Genomic DNA, 15,441 nt, shown 5'->3' with positions numbered 1-15,441 from the left:
ACTTTTGCAAGTGGCCGTGAAGGGATTGACAACCCATTTATCGCGTTGGTTGCAAGGTTCTTATTTGTTTGTGTAGGTACGAGGGACTTGCGTGTGGCCTCCTACTGGATTGATACCTTGGTTCTTAAAAACTGAGGGAAATACTTACGCTACTTTGCTCCATCACCCTTTCCTCTTCAAGGGAAAACCAACGCATGCTCAAGAGGTAGCATAATGCTACCGTCGTACTAAGCAAAATAAGATGCATAAAAGATAAACATCACATGCAATCAAAATATGTGACATGATATGGCCATGATCATCTTGCGCCTTTGATCTCCATCTCCAAAGTACCATCATGATCTCTATCGTCACCGGCATGACACCATGATCTCCATCGTCTTGATCTCTTATCAATGTGTCATCACATGATTGTCTCGCCAACTATTGCTCTTGCAACTATTGCTATCGCATAGCGATAAAGTAAAGCAATTATTTGGCGCTTGCATCTTATGCAATAAAGAGACAACCATAAGGCTTCTGCCAGTTGCCGATAACTTGAACAAAACATGATCATCTCATACAACAACTTATATCTCATCACGTCTTGACCATATCATATCATAACAAGTCCTGCAAAAACAAGTTAGACGTCCTCTACTTTGTTGTTGCAAGTTTTACGTGGCTCCTACGGGCTGAGCAAGAACCGTTCTTACCTACGCATCAAAACCACAATGATTTTTCGTCAAGTATTTGCTGTTTTAACCTTCAACAAGGACCGGACGTAGCCACACTCGATTCAACTAAAATTGGAGAAACTGACACCCGCCAGCCACCTGTGTGCGAAGCACGTCGGTAGAACCAGTCTCGCGTAAGCGTACGCGTAATGTCGGTCCGGGCCGCTTCATCCAACAATACCGCCGAATCAAAGTATGACATGCTGGTAAGCAGTATGACTATTATCGCCCACAACTCACTTGTGTTCTACTCGTGCATATAACATCTACGCATAAACCTGGCTCGGATGCCACTGTTGGGGAACGTAGTAATTTCAAAAAAATTCCTACGCACACGCAAGATCATGGTGATGCATAGCAACGAGAGGGGAGAGTGTTGTCTACGTACCCTCGTAGACCGTAAGCGGAAGCGTTATGACAACGCGGTTGATGTAGTCGTACGTCTTCACGATCGACCGATCCCAGCACCGAAAGTACGGCACCTCCGCGATCTACACACGTTCGGCTCGGTGACGTCCCACGAACTCACGATCCAGCAGAGTGTCGAGGGAGAGCTTCGTCAGCACGACGGCGTGATGACGGTGATGATGAAGCTACCGGTGCAGGGCTTCGCCTAAGCACTGCAACGATATGACCGTGGTGGATTATGGTGGAGGGGGCACTGCACACGGCTAAGAGATCGATGATCAACTTGTGTGTTCTAGGGTGCCCCCCTGCCCCTGTATATAAAGGAGCAAGGGGGGAGGCCGGCCGGCCCTTGCGGCGCGCCAAGGAGGGGAGGAGTCCTCCTCCTAGTAGGAGTAGGACTCCCCCTTTCCTAGTCCAACTAGGAGGAGGAAGGGGAAAGGAAGGAAGAGGAAGAGGAGAAGGAAAGGGGGGGCGCGCCCCCTCCATAGTCCAATTCGTACTCCCTATAGGGAGGGGGCGCGGCTGCCCCTTGTGGGCTGCCTCCCCTCTTCCCTATGGCCCATGTAGGCCCAACTTTCCCCGGGGGGTTCCGGTAACCCTCGGCACTCCGGTTTTCTTCGAAACCACCCGGAACACTTCCGGTGTCCGAATATAGCCGTCCGATATATCAATCTTTATGTCTTAACCATTTCGAGACTCCTCGTCATGTCCGTGATCACATCCGGGACTCCGAACTACCTTCGGTACATCAAAACACATAAACTCGTAATGCCGATCATCACCGAACGTTAAGCGTGCGGACCCTACGGGTTCGAGAACTATGTAGACATGACCGAGACACGTCTCCGGTCAATAACCAATAGCGGAACCTGGATGTTCATATTCTACGAAGATCTTTATCGATCAAACCGCATAACGATATACGTTGTTCCCTTTGTCCTCGGTATGTTACTTGCCCGAGATTCGATCGTCGGTATCTCAATACCTAGTTCAATCTCGTTACCGGCAAGTCTCTTTACTCGTTCTGTAATGCATCATCCCGCAACTAACTCATTAGTCACATTGCTTGCAAGGCTTGTAGTGATGTGCATTACCGAGAGGGCCCAGAGATACCTCTCCGACAATCGGAGTGACAAATCCTAATCTCGATCTATGCCAACTCAACAAGTACCATCGGAGACACCTGTAGAGCACCTTTATAATCACCCAGTTACGTTGTGAAGTTTGGTAGCACACAAAGTGTTCCTCCGGTATTCGGGAGTTGGATAATCTCATAGTCATAGGAACATGTATAAGTCATGAAGAAAGCAATAGCAACATACTAAACGATCAAGTGCTAAGCTAACGGAATGGGTCAAGTCAATCACATCATTCTCTAATGATGTGATCCCGTTAATCAAATGACAACTCATGTCTATGGCTAGGAAACTTAACCATCTTTGATTCAACGAGCTAGTCAAGTAGAGGCATACTAGTGACACTCTGTTTGTCTATGTATTTACACATATACTAAGTTTCCGGTTAATATAATTCTAGCATGAATAATAAACATTTATCATGATATAAGGAAATAAAATAATGACTTTATTATTGCCTCTAGGGCATATTTCCTTCATATTCTCGCTCGCTGCTGGCTACACATACCGTGCCAGCCGAGCTCCCAAAGTCCGAGGCGTGGGCGGCTTGTCGCACCCAGGAGAAGGCCCAGAAGGCCGAGTTTAGCCGATGTGGCTCCATCCAATTGTCCGCTTTGCCGCCTTCCTTTGACGACGGCCGGATCATCCGCAAGGCCATGTGCCGGTCATGGATCTCCGTGGAGACGGACGCCGCGCGCCGCTGCCGCAAGTATGCGAAGGCGTTGCGATAGGGCATCGTGGCGTTCGAGCTAGCGAGCAGCGACTGAGAAAGTGGCGGCCACCGTTGAAGCCGATGCCTCGCCGCGGAGCAGGCCATGCCGCCATACGTCTCGCTGGGCTGCCATGCACCTCCTCCTCTGACGGCCCTCGGACGACGATCCCTACGCGGTCTTCGCCATGTACTAGGGCCACCATGGAGATGACGAGGGGATTGCAAGGCGACGCGATGGTGAATCCTGACCATCTGAGAAGCTAGATGAATAGGACATATTCTGGGCCATATAATGCATTACAAACGTATGATCATTATTCATTATCCTTCAACCGGGTTATTCTATTCCACTTCTAAATAGAGAAAAAACTAAACAAGAATACTTAAATACCACGACGAAACATCCTTAATTTCGTGTATATATAACTTGTAGTAGAACTATCGTGTATGGTGATGAATAGTGGCCCTTTTGGTTGACCCACGATGAACATTGAGATGAAGTAGTATGATCATTTAGTTGTCCGAGCACTGTGATGAATCCTCTATGTTTCATGCATAATCTTTGTTCCTACGCGCCTGGCGTTGCATGAATTTGCATGGATACGAGGTGCGAGCCCATGTTATTCGCGGACGCTTCCAATTTGGCAACTGTGATTGTAGACCCTAGCGGCCTCTGTTTGGATTACTGTCAAATTTCTGGAATCACCCGTACTTTTTTATTCGAGGAAAGGCCATTGGAATCTGGAATCACCCATACTAATCTGCCTACTCTGGTTCATTTTCTTTTCAACACTAGCCAAATTATAGATGACTGAGCTTGTCAAGCATCAGTTCAAAAGTCAAAACTAACTGAAAAAAAATCAGTTAAAAAATTAAACCTTTGCCAAGCATAACTTTTGCCAGGGTGAATGTCAGCTCCACCCAAACATGCACACGGCCCCTTTTGACAAAGTTGTACTCGTACTAGAATAACAGATTACTTTTCTTGAGGTTGACTTGATTATTTCTAGGAAGGTTGACCGGGTGTTTTTTCTTCTAAATCTAAGGTTGACTGGAAGTTGGTAGCAGGGCCTTAGTAATAAATGACTAACTAAAATTAAAGGAAAAAAATATGATTTGGCAACGGTTATACAGTCAGAAAACCTAACATAATCTCCGCTGTTATTCTTTTTTTTTTTAACAAAAAAAAAAGAAGACCATTCTTCTTCTGACAAACGGGCCCCTTTTCCCCGTCTCTGTTTTCCCAACTACTAGTAACAGATCCCCAGTAGGTCACCCGCCTCCGCCCTATCGCGGATCGCCCCGGCCATCCGTCATCACGCGCAGCCGCAGGATCAAACGACCAGGCGGCGTCTCTGCCCCTCTCCACGCCTCCGGCCTCCTCGCGATTTATTTATCTGCCCGCGTCACCAGAAAGCCTTCCTTTCCGCGCGATTAAAAGAGCCAGGAGAGCCGCGCGGTAGAAGTAGAACGCATCCCGCCGTCCACGTGGGGGGTGGTGGCGGCGGCGGCTTAGGAGGCGGGGCGCCCCCGGAGATGTGAGAGGACTGCCCGCTGCGAGATGGCGGCGGCGGGCGGCGAGGCCGCGGCGGCGGCGCTGGCGGCCGCGAAGAAGCGGGCGGCGTCGCGGAGCTGGATCCTCTTCGACGCGGCGGGGGAGGAGCGGGAGCTCGACGCCGACAAGTACGCCATCATGCACCGCGTCGACATCAACGCGCGCGACCTGCGCATCCTCGACCCGCTGCTCTCCTACCCCTCCACCATCCTCGGCCGCGAGCGCGCCATCGTGCTCAATCTCGAGGTGAGGACCCCCGGCCGCCGGTCCTGAGTATTCCCCCCCCCCCCCCCCCCCCCCCCCTTCTCTCCGGGCGGAATTGTGCGGTCGATTACGGCCTTCTGCTTCTGCTTCTGCTTTTCGTCGGGAATTTCGCTAGATGGCTGGGATCATGGGGCAGTACGAATTCCCGGAAGTCACTCTGTTTTCCCCTTTTTTGTTTTAGTATTTTTTTAGGTGGATCATGTGCTGATTTAGGCTCATCAGAGTGGTGCTGCGTTTTGAATCAATTTTAGTAGACGTGTGTACTGAACTTATTATAGTTTAATCGTTCGTTTTGACGATTTTAGTGTGGTGTCGGTGTTGTGTTTCCATGGATCAAAGGAGCTGATACAGCTGCCAGTATTTTTTATCTGACAATATAGTGATATTCATGATTCATTCGCCCTTGGTAATCTCTGACGACTCTTCTGTCTGTTTTTGGCGGAACTCTCATCGGCGGGTGGATCAGCATATAAAGGCGATCGTTACTTCTGAAGAGGTGATCTTAACTGCTTAGTCTTTTTTCACTGTCGAATACTTGTCATGGTAGCATTTTTCAATAATTCGTTCTCATGAGCTGGTCTACTTGACGAATCTTGTGGGGAGTATATGAACAATTTCACTCAGTCTCTGACTAGAATGATTAGGTATCTATAATTGTGAAATATTTATCAGGGGATCTGAGTTTTTTTATGCTGTTCTGGAGCAAAATGGAACAAGTGTATCCTCCATACCATGCTGAATTTGACGTGATCTGTCAATTTTGAACCTCTACCTGCAATATGGAAGTTTCAAATCAGTTTGCTACACAATATTCTGGGAGCCATGGCTTGTTTCATAGAACTGTGTGCATCTAAATATATTCTTAGTTGTCCAGCAATGTTGGTGATGTACGTACTCACAGTTATTGGTTTTTGCTGGGCTCAGGTTTTGCTCAGGGATCCTTCAGATGAAAATGTCATTCCTGTTGTAGAGGAGCTCCGGAGACGACTAGCACCTTCAAGTGCTGCTCAGCATGATGGAAAGGATAATTTAAGTGGCCAGCATGATGCGGAAGCTGCTGAAGAAGATGGTAAGTTTAGTCGCCATTTCTTGAAATTACAGATGTCAGAAGCTGAGAACATGCTCTCTTTTTGTCAGGTTGCTCTATCTCTGTAATGTTGATTGTAGTAACTTCTATCACATATGTCCATGTGTAGTATGCCAATTTCCCTTCTATGCCCAATAATTGGAACAAATAAGGAACAAAACGTTCTGAAGGAATGCAAACATGTAAAAGAAAGCTATTGATAAAAAATCCGATTGGGATGTGGCCAGTTGGCCACACTGTTCTGTTGTATTCCTTTTTTAGTGCATGTCCATGTCAGTTGGACATTCTTTTGGCAAAAATACAACCACCTGTCCAAGAAGAAAACTCCAAAGTGTACAGTCTTGGCACCTTACTATTATATCGTGATGCTTATCTGAGTTTTCTTGTACTAGATCAATTACACTGCACGACACTCTATGTTCTGCAATTTTATTCACCGGGTAATCTGTTGAGAGAAATTTGAGATACTACAATATTGATCTAGTGGAGACATGTGGCTACCCGTCCTTTTAATAAGGATTACTATGGTTGACCAAAGGATGTTTACATTTTTATTATAGGTTACAACCGGACCCATGACTGATTAGTTTAACCCACATGGTGACAGTCATACAAACCAGTCACACATAATGGTGTCACTGTCATTCTGATTGTTTACAACAATGGTACCACCTTTTCATTTGGTATGTTGTATGTAATCTATATACGATAATTGTTGTGTCATCCTGATTCTTAGATCAAAATGACTCAGAAGCATATTTTCCGTGCAATTGGTTCATGCCAGCTGGTACATTTGTAAAACCATAGCCATGTTCCAGAATAGCAATCTTACTGATTTTATTGCTTCTTTGTTTCTGGTTTAGTTGCCGGTTATCGTTAATTCATATCCATGGAAATGGTCGCATACTTATGCACATTTTTTTCATGCCCTGCAATCTCGTTATATGAACACCAGAATCTCCCTTTGAGTTCCGTGCACTTGAGGTTACTTTGGAAGCAATCTGCAGCTTTCTTGATGCGCGCACTACTGAGCTGGAGACTAATGCTTACCCAGCTTTGGATGACCTGACATCCAAGGTGAGTAAACACATGCTTACTCTACTTTATTCTTTTATTAGTATGAATTTGATTAGCACCTTCTGGATACATCGTGTATGTGACATTTGAAGCAACACGCGGTGTGATTTTTTATTAAATTATAAAATGCCGAAATATGCTGCTTCACCTTATTTTCAGCAGTGAAAAAATATCTATGAACAATGGATAGGTAAATAATGCTGCCACATCATATTATAATTGCATCATAAAATTAATAATTTTAGTCATTTATGGTGCTAACATTGTTGAGTAGGAACTTTTTCATAGAATGATAGAAAGATGTAATAGTAGGTATCTCATTTCTCCTAGATGCCACTTTTGGTCATATATGTTTCAGGATCCATTTAGTGTCCATAGAATTTTATGGTGAGAATAAGATTAAGGTGTTAGACAGTGCACTTTACTTCTGAAAGGAGTGCATGCTAGAAAATGCTAGAAAGTGTTATGTACTCTTTATAACTGTTGATAACAGGAAGTCAGTCTGCCATATGATTTTCATTCACCATCTAAAGTAGCATTGCAGAACTTTACGATGACATAATGTTTTATTGAGGAATAAAATGCACATTAGCCTACCTACTTCTGTAACACCTTAATATGCTTAACAACTAACCATGCACCCATTAAAGCACACCAGGATAAATTATCTCTAAATCCTTGTTGGCTTGTTGAAAACTTATGATAACACAAAGTTTCATTGAGGAATAATAAGCACATTAGCATGCCTATCTGTGTAAATGCCTTCGTATGCTTATTAATTTTCCATGCACCCATGAAAGCATGTCAGGCTAAAATATCTCCGAACGCTTTATTGGCCTGTTCTTCTATTTTCTCCATATTAATTTCTCTACTACTGGCCCACAGATTAGTAGTCACAACTTGGACAAGGTAAGGAAGTTAAAGAGTGGCATGACGAGATTGACTGCAAGGGTCCAGAAGGTCTGGTTTCTTGTTCATTCTGTTTCATTTAGTTTGTTAAATCTGACACTTCATTGTTTAGTGACTTCTATGTATATTCTTCAACCACTGACTTCTTATGATGTTCTGTACGTCATATTGTCATTTGAATTCCACTACTATGTACTCCCTCCGTCCCAAAATAAGTGACTCAGCTTTACACTAACTTTGTACTAAAGTTAGTACAAAGTTGAGTCACTTATTTTGGGACGGAGGGAGTATAAGCCAAATTCTGATTATGAGCAAGTCATGTGAATTAAAGAGGCCATACAGTTCTGGATGTCTTATGGGCATCGCCGTGCTTTTCCTTTTTCCTTTGTCTATCATATCGCACACCCTATTTCAAGTTCTCAACAGGGAATATGGTTCATAATTAATGTAACCCAAGCGATTATTTAGAGTAGAAGTAAACAACCCAAAACATCTGTATGAGCATTTATAGTACCAGATGGTATATCTATATTTCATAAAGATTCTTTCTGTTTATTTTTGTTTTTATTCTAATCACTGCTTAAACCGCGCCTTTTTATTTATTCTCTTGCATAGTTCATTAGAACATTATCTTAGCTTTTCTATGTATTGTCTTCGGCCCTTTGTTTGTATCTTAAAAAGCTTGATGGGGTGGAATTGTCTTCCTTCATGCAACCTCAGGAATCGTGAGCTGTTCTAGAATCTATATAGTGCTCCAGCTAATATTTTTCGTCTGATCACATACTTCTCATGGATGAGTATGCTCTCTATGCTATTTTTGTCTTGAAATATACTCCTTAACTTAATATATAAGACGTTTATATACTCCCTCCGTCCGGAAATACATGTCGAAGAAATGGATAAAAGTGGATGTATCTTGAACTAAAATACATCTAGATACATCCATTTCTCTGACAAGTATTTCGGGACGGAGGGAGTATTAAGTTACGCAGGGAGTATATTAGTCTATTTTGTGAGTAGCTCCTGTGGACTGCTATGATTATTTTTCTTGTTTATGGTTTTCTAGCATATCACAAGGTGTATTTTAATTTCTAGGTGAGAGATGAGCTTGAACAATTATTGGATGATGACGATGACATGGCTGATCTTTACTTGTCTAGAAAGTTGGCCGGGGCATCATCCCCTGTCAGTGGTTCCGGTGGACCAAATTGGTTCCCAGCATCCCCAACTATTGGTTCAAAAATATCAAGAGCTAGTAGAGCCAGTGCAGCAACTATACATGGAAATGAGAATGATGTGGAAGAGCTGGAGATGTTGCTGGAGGTTGTTATTTGCTCTCTGCTTTAAGATCTCTTGTTTACTCTCTGGCAGAGTACTGAAATTTACATATACTTGCAGGCATATTTCATGCAGATAGATGGCACATTAAACAAATTGACAACGGTAAGTTGAGGCAGCTAAGTCAAGTACACAGTATCATAATAGGCTAGCAAAATCAGGACTTATCGTTACAGTACCACTGAAGCTCTGTTAAGCCTTGTTTAAAACCTAGGATCTGGCATTTTGTTGATGTTGTATTTGTCTGCAACTTCTTTTTCAGCTGAGAGAGTATATTGATGACACAGAAGATTATATTAACATTCAGGTAAGCTTTCTAGTAAAATATGTGTTCTTGATGTGAACCTTTTCACCCTTGGAGCACCGCTTATTTTTCTTCTTCTTTGCAGCTTGATAATCACCGTAATCAGTTGATTCAGGTAATTTTGAAAGTTCAAACCTTGTGATTTGCTTTCTGAAATATGTTAGTACTTCAGAACAGTTCATTTTAGATATTCTTGTGCTTGTAATAAACATATGCTTAATTACAACAAATCTTAATGGGCAACCCCATGTCAAGTAAAGGTTTCATAAACTTGTCTGATGTAGATAACTATCATATTTCCTGCTAGTTACCACAGTGGTCCCATTGCATTGCAAAATTCTAGTCTGAATATTCATTGGCTCGTTACATGTTAAACATTCTGCCAGAGTAAAACTTAATTTCTCTTTACTTCGTGCAGCTAGAGCTATTCTTGAGTTCTGGGACCGTCTGCTTATCACTTTACTCATTGGTTGCTGGAGTCTTTGGTATGAACATACCTTACACCTGGAACGACGGCCATGGATATGTCTTCAAATGGGTAAATGGCATCACTTTTTCATAACATGCTCTGTTTAGTGTTTGTTGATTGTGAATTATTATAGCGATCGCCTCACTCGTCCATAACATTGTGTTTGCCATGTTGCAGGTGGTTATTGTATCAGGGCTGTTTTGTGCTTTCATGTTTGTCACGATTGTCGCTTATGCTCGGCACAAGGGTCTTGTTGGGTCCTGAACAGCTGGAATAACCGCATTACTCGCTTCCTTCAACTGTAAATTTTGAGCTAGAGCATCAACTTTGCGGATGATTCATCTCTTGTACCAAATTCATTAGTATGGAATTAGGGATGATGAAAAGGAACAATAAATAGAAATCAAATAGGAATTCGGAGGTATACATGTTGCAATGTGGTTTCTCTCGTTTTGGTTTTTATTTCCCGAAGATGCTGGCTGGGGGAGGCAAAAGGGGCCTAGAATGTCCGTCCAGTGCACAGTGAGGCCCCAAGCCCCTTGACTGAAGTTCCCTCTAGGCTCTAGCACAGTAGCACATCGGCGGTTCAGGGTCTTGTTGTGGTATTTACCAACGTAAGGATCTGCTGAATTGAATGACATTCGTGAGATCGAATGGTGCTCGTTCATAGATGTCACGAAGGATGCAAACGTGGTCCATGAATTCTTTGAAACCAAGCCACCATGTTGATCGATCAATATGGAGTTGCCATCCTCTTGCAAGCCCTTCACCCTTCGGGAAGCAATCCCTTTTTCTTTTTCGTTTGAATGATTTAATAATTGCTGCCCACACCTACCGCGTGGTTACGGGAAGCAAATCTTGGAAGGCTCAGAGCATCTCTACTGCTAGACCCCTTATCGTGCGAATCTTTAAAGTGAGTATAAGTGGTGCGGAAAACATGTTCTGAGGGCTGGCATGGGCTGCGGCCGAACAGACCTTGCAAGGCCGAATGATAAAACAGAATATTTGCAGTCACCGCCAGCTCCATGACCATCATCATCACTCTACCACCGCCACTGAAGGCACGACCACCTCCATGGCCATCGTTATCACTCTCCACCAAAGCCGCCACCACCACCACCAAAAGCCACCACCCGTCGACACTTCTTTCTCTCCAAGATCTCCCTCCATGCAATATCATGCCATTCTTTCTTTCGTGATGTCGTTCATGTCATTGCGGTTCATCGTCATGATCTTGTTCTCCTCTTGAAGAAGCTTGGCCAAGGCCTTGTTCTCCTCGGCAAGGGCTCTTCTCTCCTCAATGGCGGCCTTGCGCAACCCCTCTTCCTTGAGTAATTGCCACTTTTCTTGCTTCTCTTGCGCCTTCTTGTCGGCCAACTCCTACTTTGCCTCCAATGTCTTAGCCACCACCGACTCATTTGATTGCACCATGGCATCTATCTTGTCCCGCAAGCTTGATGCGTCCGCTTCCCTCTTGATCTTGTCCTTGGCCTTCTTGTTTTCATCGGGCTTGTTCTTGTTTCTTGGGCCATCATAACCTCACCGACCTCATCTGGTCCGGCACCATCCACAACATGCCAAAGTCATGGTTCTCCGTGCTAGCCGTCGGCGACTTCCGATCCGGATCTTGGCGCCGCCGCTGTCGCTCTTCGGGCCCCTCGACCTCCACGGCGTCTGCCTCGCCCGAGAAGGGGGAGATCATCATCTCCTCCGGCGACAAGGAGGAGCAGCCGTCGCAACAACCGTGCCCCCTGGTGGGGTGGCGACGACGAATGAGGAGTACCAGTGGCAAATCAACCTCAAGATTGAGCGGTCGCTGCACTACCATGTTTCACCGTCGCTAGCCCGCCTGAAGGAGGATCCGATGCCCCCACGCAACCGCGGTGTTCAAATCGGAGGTCGCGTGAAGGAGGAACCGACACAACATAGTTGGTACGGCCGCATCGACCAGCTGACGTTGTCGCTGCGCCATGTCTAGCGTGGCAAGGCCGTGATGGAGGAGCTGCCGCCGGCGATCGCAAAGGCATGTGGAAACCTCCTCTACCCCCTCGGTGACCACGATGACTCCTCATCGCGGCAGAGCATCGTGGCGCCCGAGGAGAGGGCGACCAGGTAGGTGGTGCGATGGGAGTGACACAACGCGCCCCCCCCTATGTGTTCGCGAAGTCCGATGAGGCGTTAACCTAGGTCCACGCGGAACCCAACCTGACAGAGTTCTGGGCCCACTACCGGTCGCTAACTACCGCGGAGATGACCTTGTGGTGCCTACGCCGCCTCGACAGGGAGCTCATGAAGATCGCGCGAGGAATGGTCTCTTAGCGAGACAGCTGCCGGCGGCGGCAAGGGCAAGGACAAGGCTCCCTAGCCAGGGTGGGCGTTGCCTGCGGCGGTCCTCCACACGACGCAAGAGGGAGCGGAACGACTCCTTCGCGAGCGCCAGGCAGCGGCCGGGCATGGCTGTCGCACTTGATGGTGTCCTGGACTAGGGGGTACTCACCACGTCGTCTCCCGATCAGTTGGATTGGGCCGAGGACCCCCATGGCCGTTTACTCATGGGCCAGTTCGGACAACCGATGCATACACGAGGAAGATTCCACAAGACTTGGTGATCAAGACAAGGACTCCTCTTCACCGACGTATTCGACTAGGACTCTTGTTATCCTAGGCCTCTGGTACATTATATAAGCCGAGGCCGGGCTAGTCGATAGAGATACGCTAGATCATTATGATATTATTCATCATACCCTTAGGTTTTAGACCACAACACATATGATCTCGAGGTAGATCAACTCTTGTAATCTCTATATTCATCAACATCAATCAAGCAGGAAGTAGGGTATTACCTCCATTAAGAGGACCCAAACCTGGGTAAACATCGTGTCCCCTGTCTCCTGTTACCCATCGATCCATGACACATAGCTTGGGACCCCCTATCCGAGATCTGCCGGTTTTGACACCGGCAATGGTGCTTTCATTGAGAGTTCCGTTGTGAGATCAACGAAGGATCAATGGCTCATCTGCAGATTAACTGCGACATCGGCATCTTCGTCACCGGCTCGGCTGGTCATCTTGGCTCGACCGAGGACTGCACTCCGCGTCAGATCGTCATGTTCGGACGATGACCTTGATCAACATCAACTCCGATCTCTCTGAAGATCATGGAGGAATCATTCATGGAGCCCGGGGGCTCAACGTCAACATTGCCCTTGAGCAACCGTGCTGTTTTCTGGACAGCGAACTTGTATCCGCCGCCACCGCCTCCTCGAGTGTCGTTTTAACGGTTGCTTCGATGGAATTGTGCGGGATTAAGTCTACAATAACCATGCAAAATTTCGTAGAGTTCCGATGGAGGAATCTCCGACAATCTACGATATACCGGAGCCCTGTCAAATCTGGACGGGAATGTGGACGAATTTAGGGCGTGGTCTCCAGAGCCCAGCTCAGAGATCCTTTGGAAGATCCAACCGTTCATCTTCTGCGGAATTCCCATATCTACCACCCCTCAAAATTTCAGCTCGATCCGACGGTTCAAACTCCAGGAACCTTCCGATGAGTGGACCAATTTTCTGATCTGTTTTCTGCGCGAATACGGATCCGACCCGAATTCATGTTTCTTTATGAACGTGATATTGGACAACCTTTTTAAAGGAATTTTATTCTAGGGTATTGTGCGTTGTTCTTAACACGTGCCCATAAAATTTTAAGCCTTCTCTAAGGTACTCTTCACCATCACGCTGGTGTCAAACCAGTCCGGTAACATTGCTCCACGGCTGCCGACCTGCGCTAGACACATCATCGCTTTGTTGAGCCGAGCTCAACTTCTTCGGTTCATCATCTCGGCGAGCCGAACAAGAGTTAGGCATTGTGAAGGATAAATCATCACAGACATCGCCGCCCCACGGATTACACGGAGCGGGCACACCGGCATCGCCGCACTGTCACTTCATCAAGCCGGCATTGACCACGTCACGAGTTACGACCTGCATCGGCATGGCCGCACTGTTGCTTCTTCAAGCTGATGTCCATCACGCGGACCTCATCGGCTGACATGGAGGCTTCGACACCTCGGCTGGACCGGGGGCTCCACTATTTCTTCATCAACATGCTCCGGTGATTTCGGCGTCACCGGCCGACCAACTTCGACACTCGGCTGGCATGGTGGCTGCAACATCACCTTACCGACCTACTCCGTCACCTCGGCATTCATGCCATATTTCTTTAATTATTTACTTCACTTAAATTAATTAAGTAGAAGAATTTTTAAAGCATATTATTGTTATTATTTCTGGCTTGCACTATTTTATGTGTGCAGGCGATTGGTTCAGACCGGGCTGCGCTGTCACCTCGGTGCACCGACGAACCACGGCACCTCAGCTGGACCGGGGGCTTCGTCATCACTTCATTAACCCACACTGGGGACTTCGGCGTCATACTGCCGGCCTGCTCCGTCGTCTCGGTCGGCCTGGGGGTTCCACCTTGCCACATTGGTCGTGCTATGTCGCCGCTTCATCAAGCCGAGCTCTTCGCTCGGGCACCTCGGGATTGGCTTGGGGGCTGGGACCTCGACCCGCAACATCAACGCCGAACACATTAATCAGTTAAGTCGCTTTCATGCTCAAAGTTTTTTAATTTTTAATTTGACTTCGGTTCGACCATGCTCGCGTGAGTTGTTTGTTAAAATAAACTCCCTTTACCCATGTTAAATGGGGGCTCTTAAAATTTATATGAGCCGTTTTATAATAAATGTGTTTTCTTCTTGTTCATTGCAAAGTCTTTTTCTATCACTCCTTCCTCGACTCGAGTATGTGGTCAATAGCCGGATAGCCTGGTTTCTCTCTAAAGCTGCTCGAGTTTAGTTCGCTAACTGGCCTGAGAAGCACTCCGCCTTAGGGATAGGAGGTTGAAGCCGAAGGCTGACCCACTCGAAGTCTTGAGGTCGGTTGTGTCATATTAAAGCACGACGGAAGCACAAACTAATTTCAAGACCAATTTTCGGATTGGCACAAAAAAAAACTTGATTTAGCTTGGGCGTAAAGTTTCCGCATAAGTTTTTTGGTTTTTTAAGCTTATGGCACTTTTGATCTATTTGTGTGTTTTTCTTTTGTGAGGCGAGACATCCTCTTGACCGAGGTACCCTACGTAATAATCCAGCTTGGGAAATCTTTTTCGACCCATAGTTCGGCATTTTTCCTGCCAACCTGCACCTCGGTGTTGGGTCCAAGCATAAATCCCGCAGTACACTGCCGTACACTTTTTAAGCATCGACAATATCAACGGGGGGCTGCGACTTGATCCGAACCCACCAAAAGCCAAGGTACTCCGAGGAGTCCTCGGCAAAATGTTCTCGGATATTGCTTTATATGCATCAGTTTCGAATTGTGTCTTCGGTCAAGAGTTGGGTTGACCGGCTCCTGTGCTTGCCTCCTACGTTCCGCTTTGTTCAGCTAGGTGCGCAAAGGGAGAATC

The 15,441-nt window shown here is 46.1% G+C and overlaps 1 protein-coding gene across 1 annotated transcript; it reads left to right on the top strand.

Annotated features, from left to right (window-relative positions):
• Positions 1-4,343: 4,343 nt before the first annotated feature.
• LOC123122784 (magnesium transporter MRS2-I) lies at positions 4,344-10,399 on the top strand. The gene is made up of 11 exons (XM_044543122.1): positions 4,344-4,773; positions 5,258-5,287; positions 5,716-5,860; positions 6,834-6,955; positions 7,841-7,915; positions 8,960-9,187; positions 9,263-9,307; positions 9,465-9,509; positions 9,592-9,621; positions 9,925-10,044; positions 10,153-10,399. The coding sequence occupies exons 1-11, from the start codon at positions 4,534-4,536 to the stop codon at positions 10,237-10,239; spliced, it is 1,167 nt and encodes a 388-aa protein (XP_044399057.1). The 5' UTR covers positions 4,344-4,533; the 3' UTR covers positions 10,240-10,399.
• Positions 10,400-15,441: the final 5,042 nt, after the last annotated feature.

This window comes from Triticum aestivum, chromosome 5D (assembly GCF_018294505.1).
Source record: "Triticum aestivum cultivar Chinese Spring chromosome 5D, IWGSC CS RefSeq v2.1, whole genome shotgun sequence".
Lineage (NCBI taxonomy): Eukaryota > Viridiplantae > Streptophyta > Magnoliopsida > Poales > Poaceae > Triticum > Triticum aestivum.
Note: the sequence above shows the minus strand (reverse complement) of the source record. Positions and strands in the feature narration are given on the sequence as shown.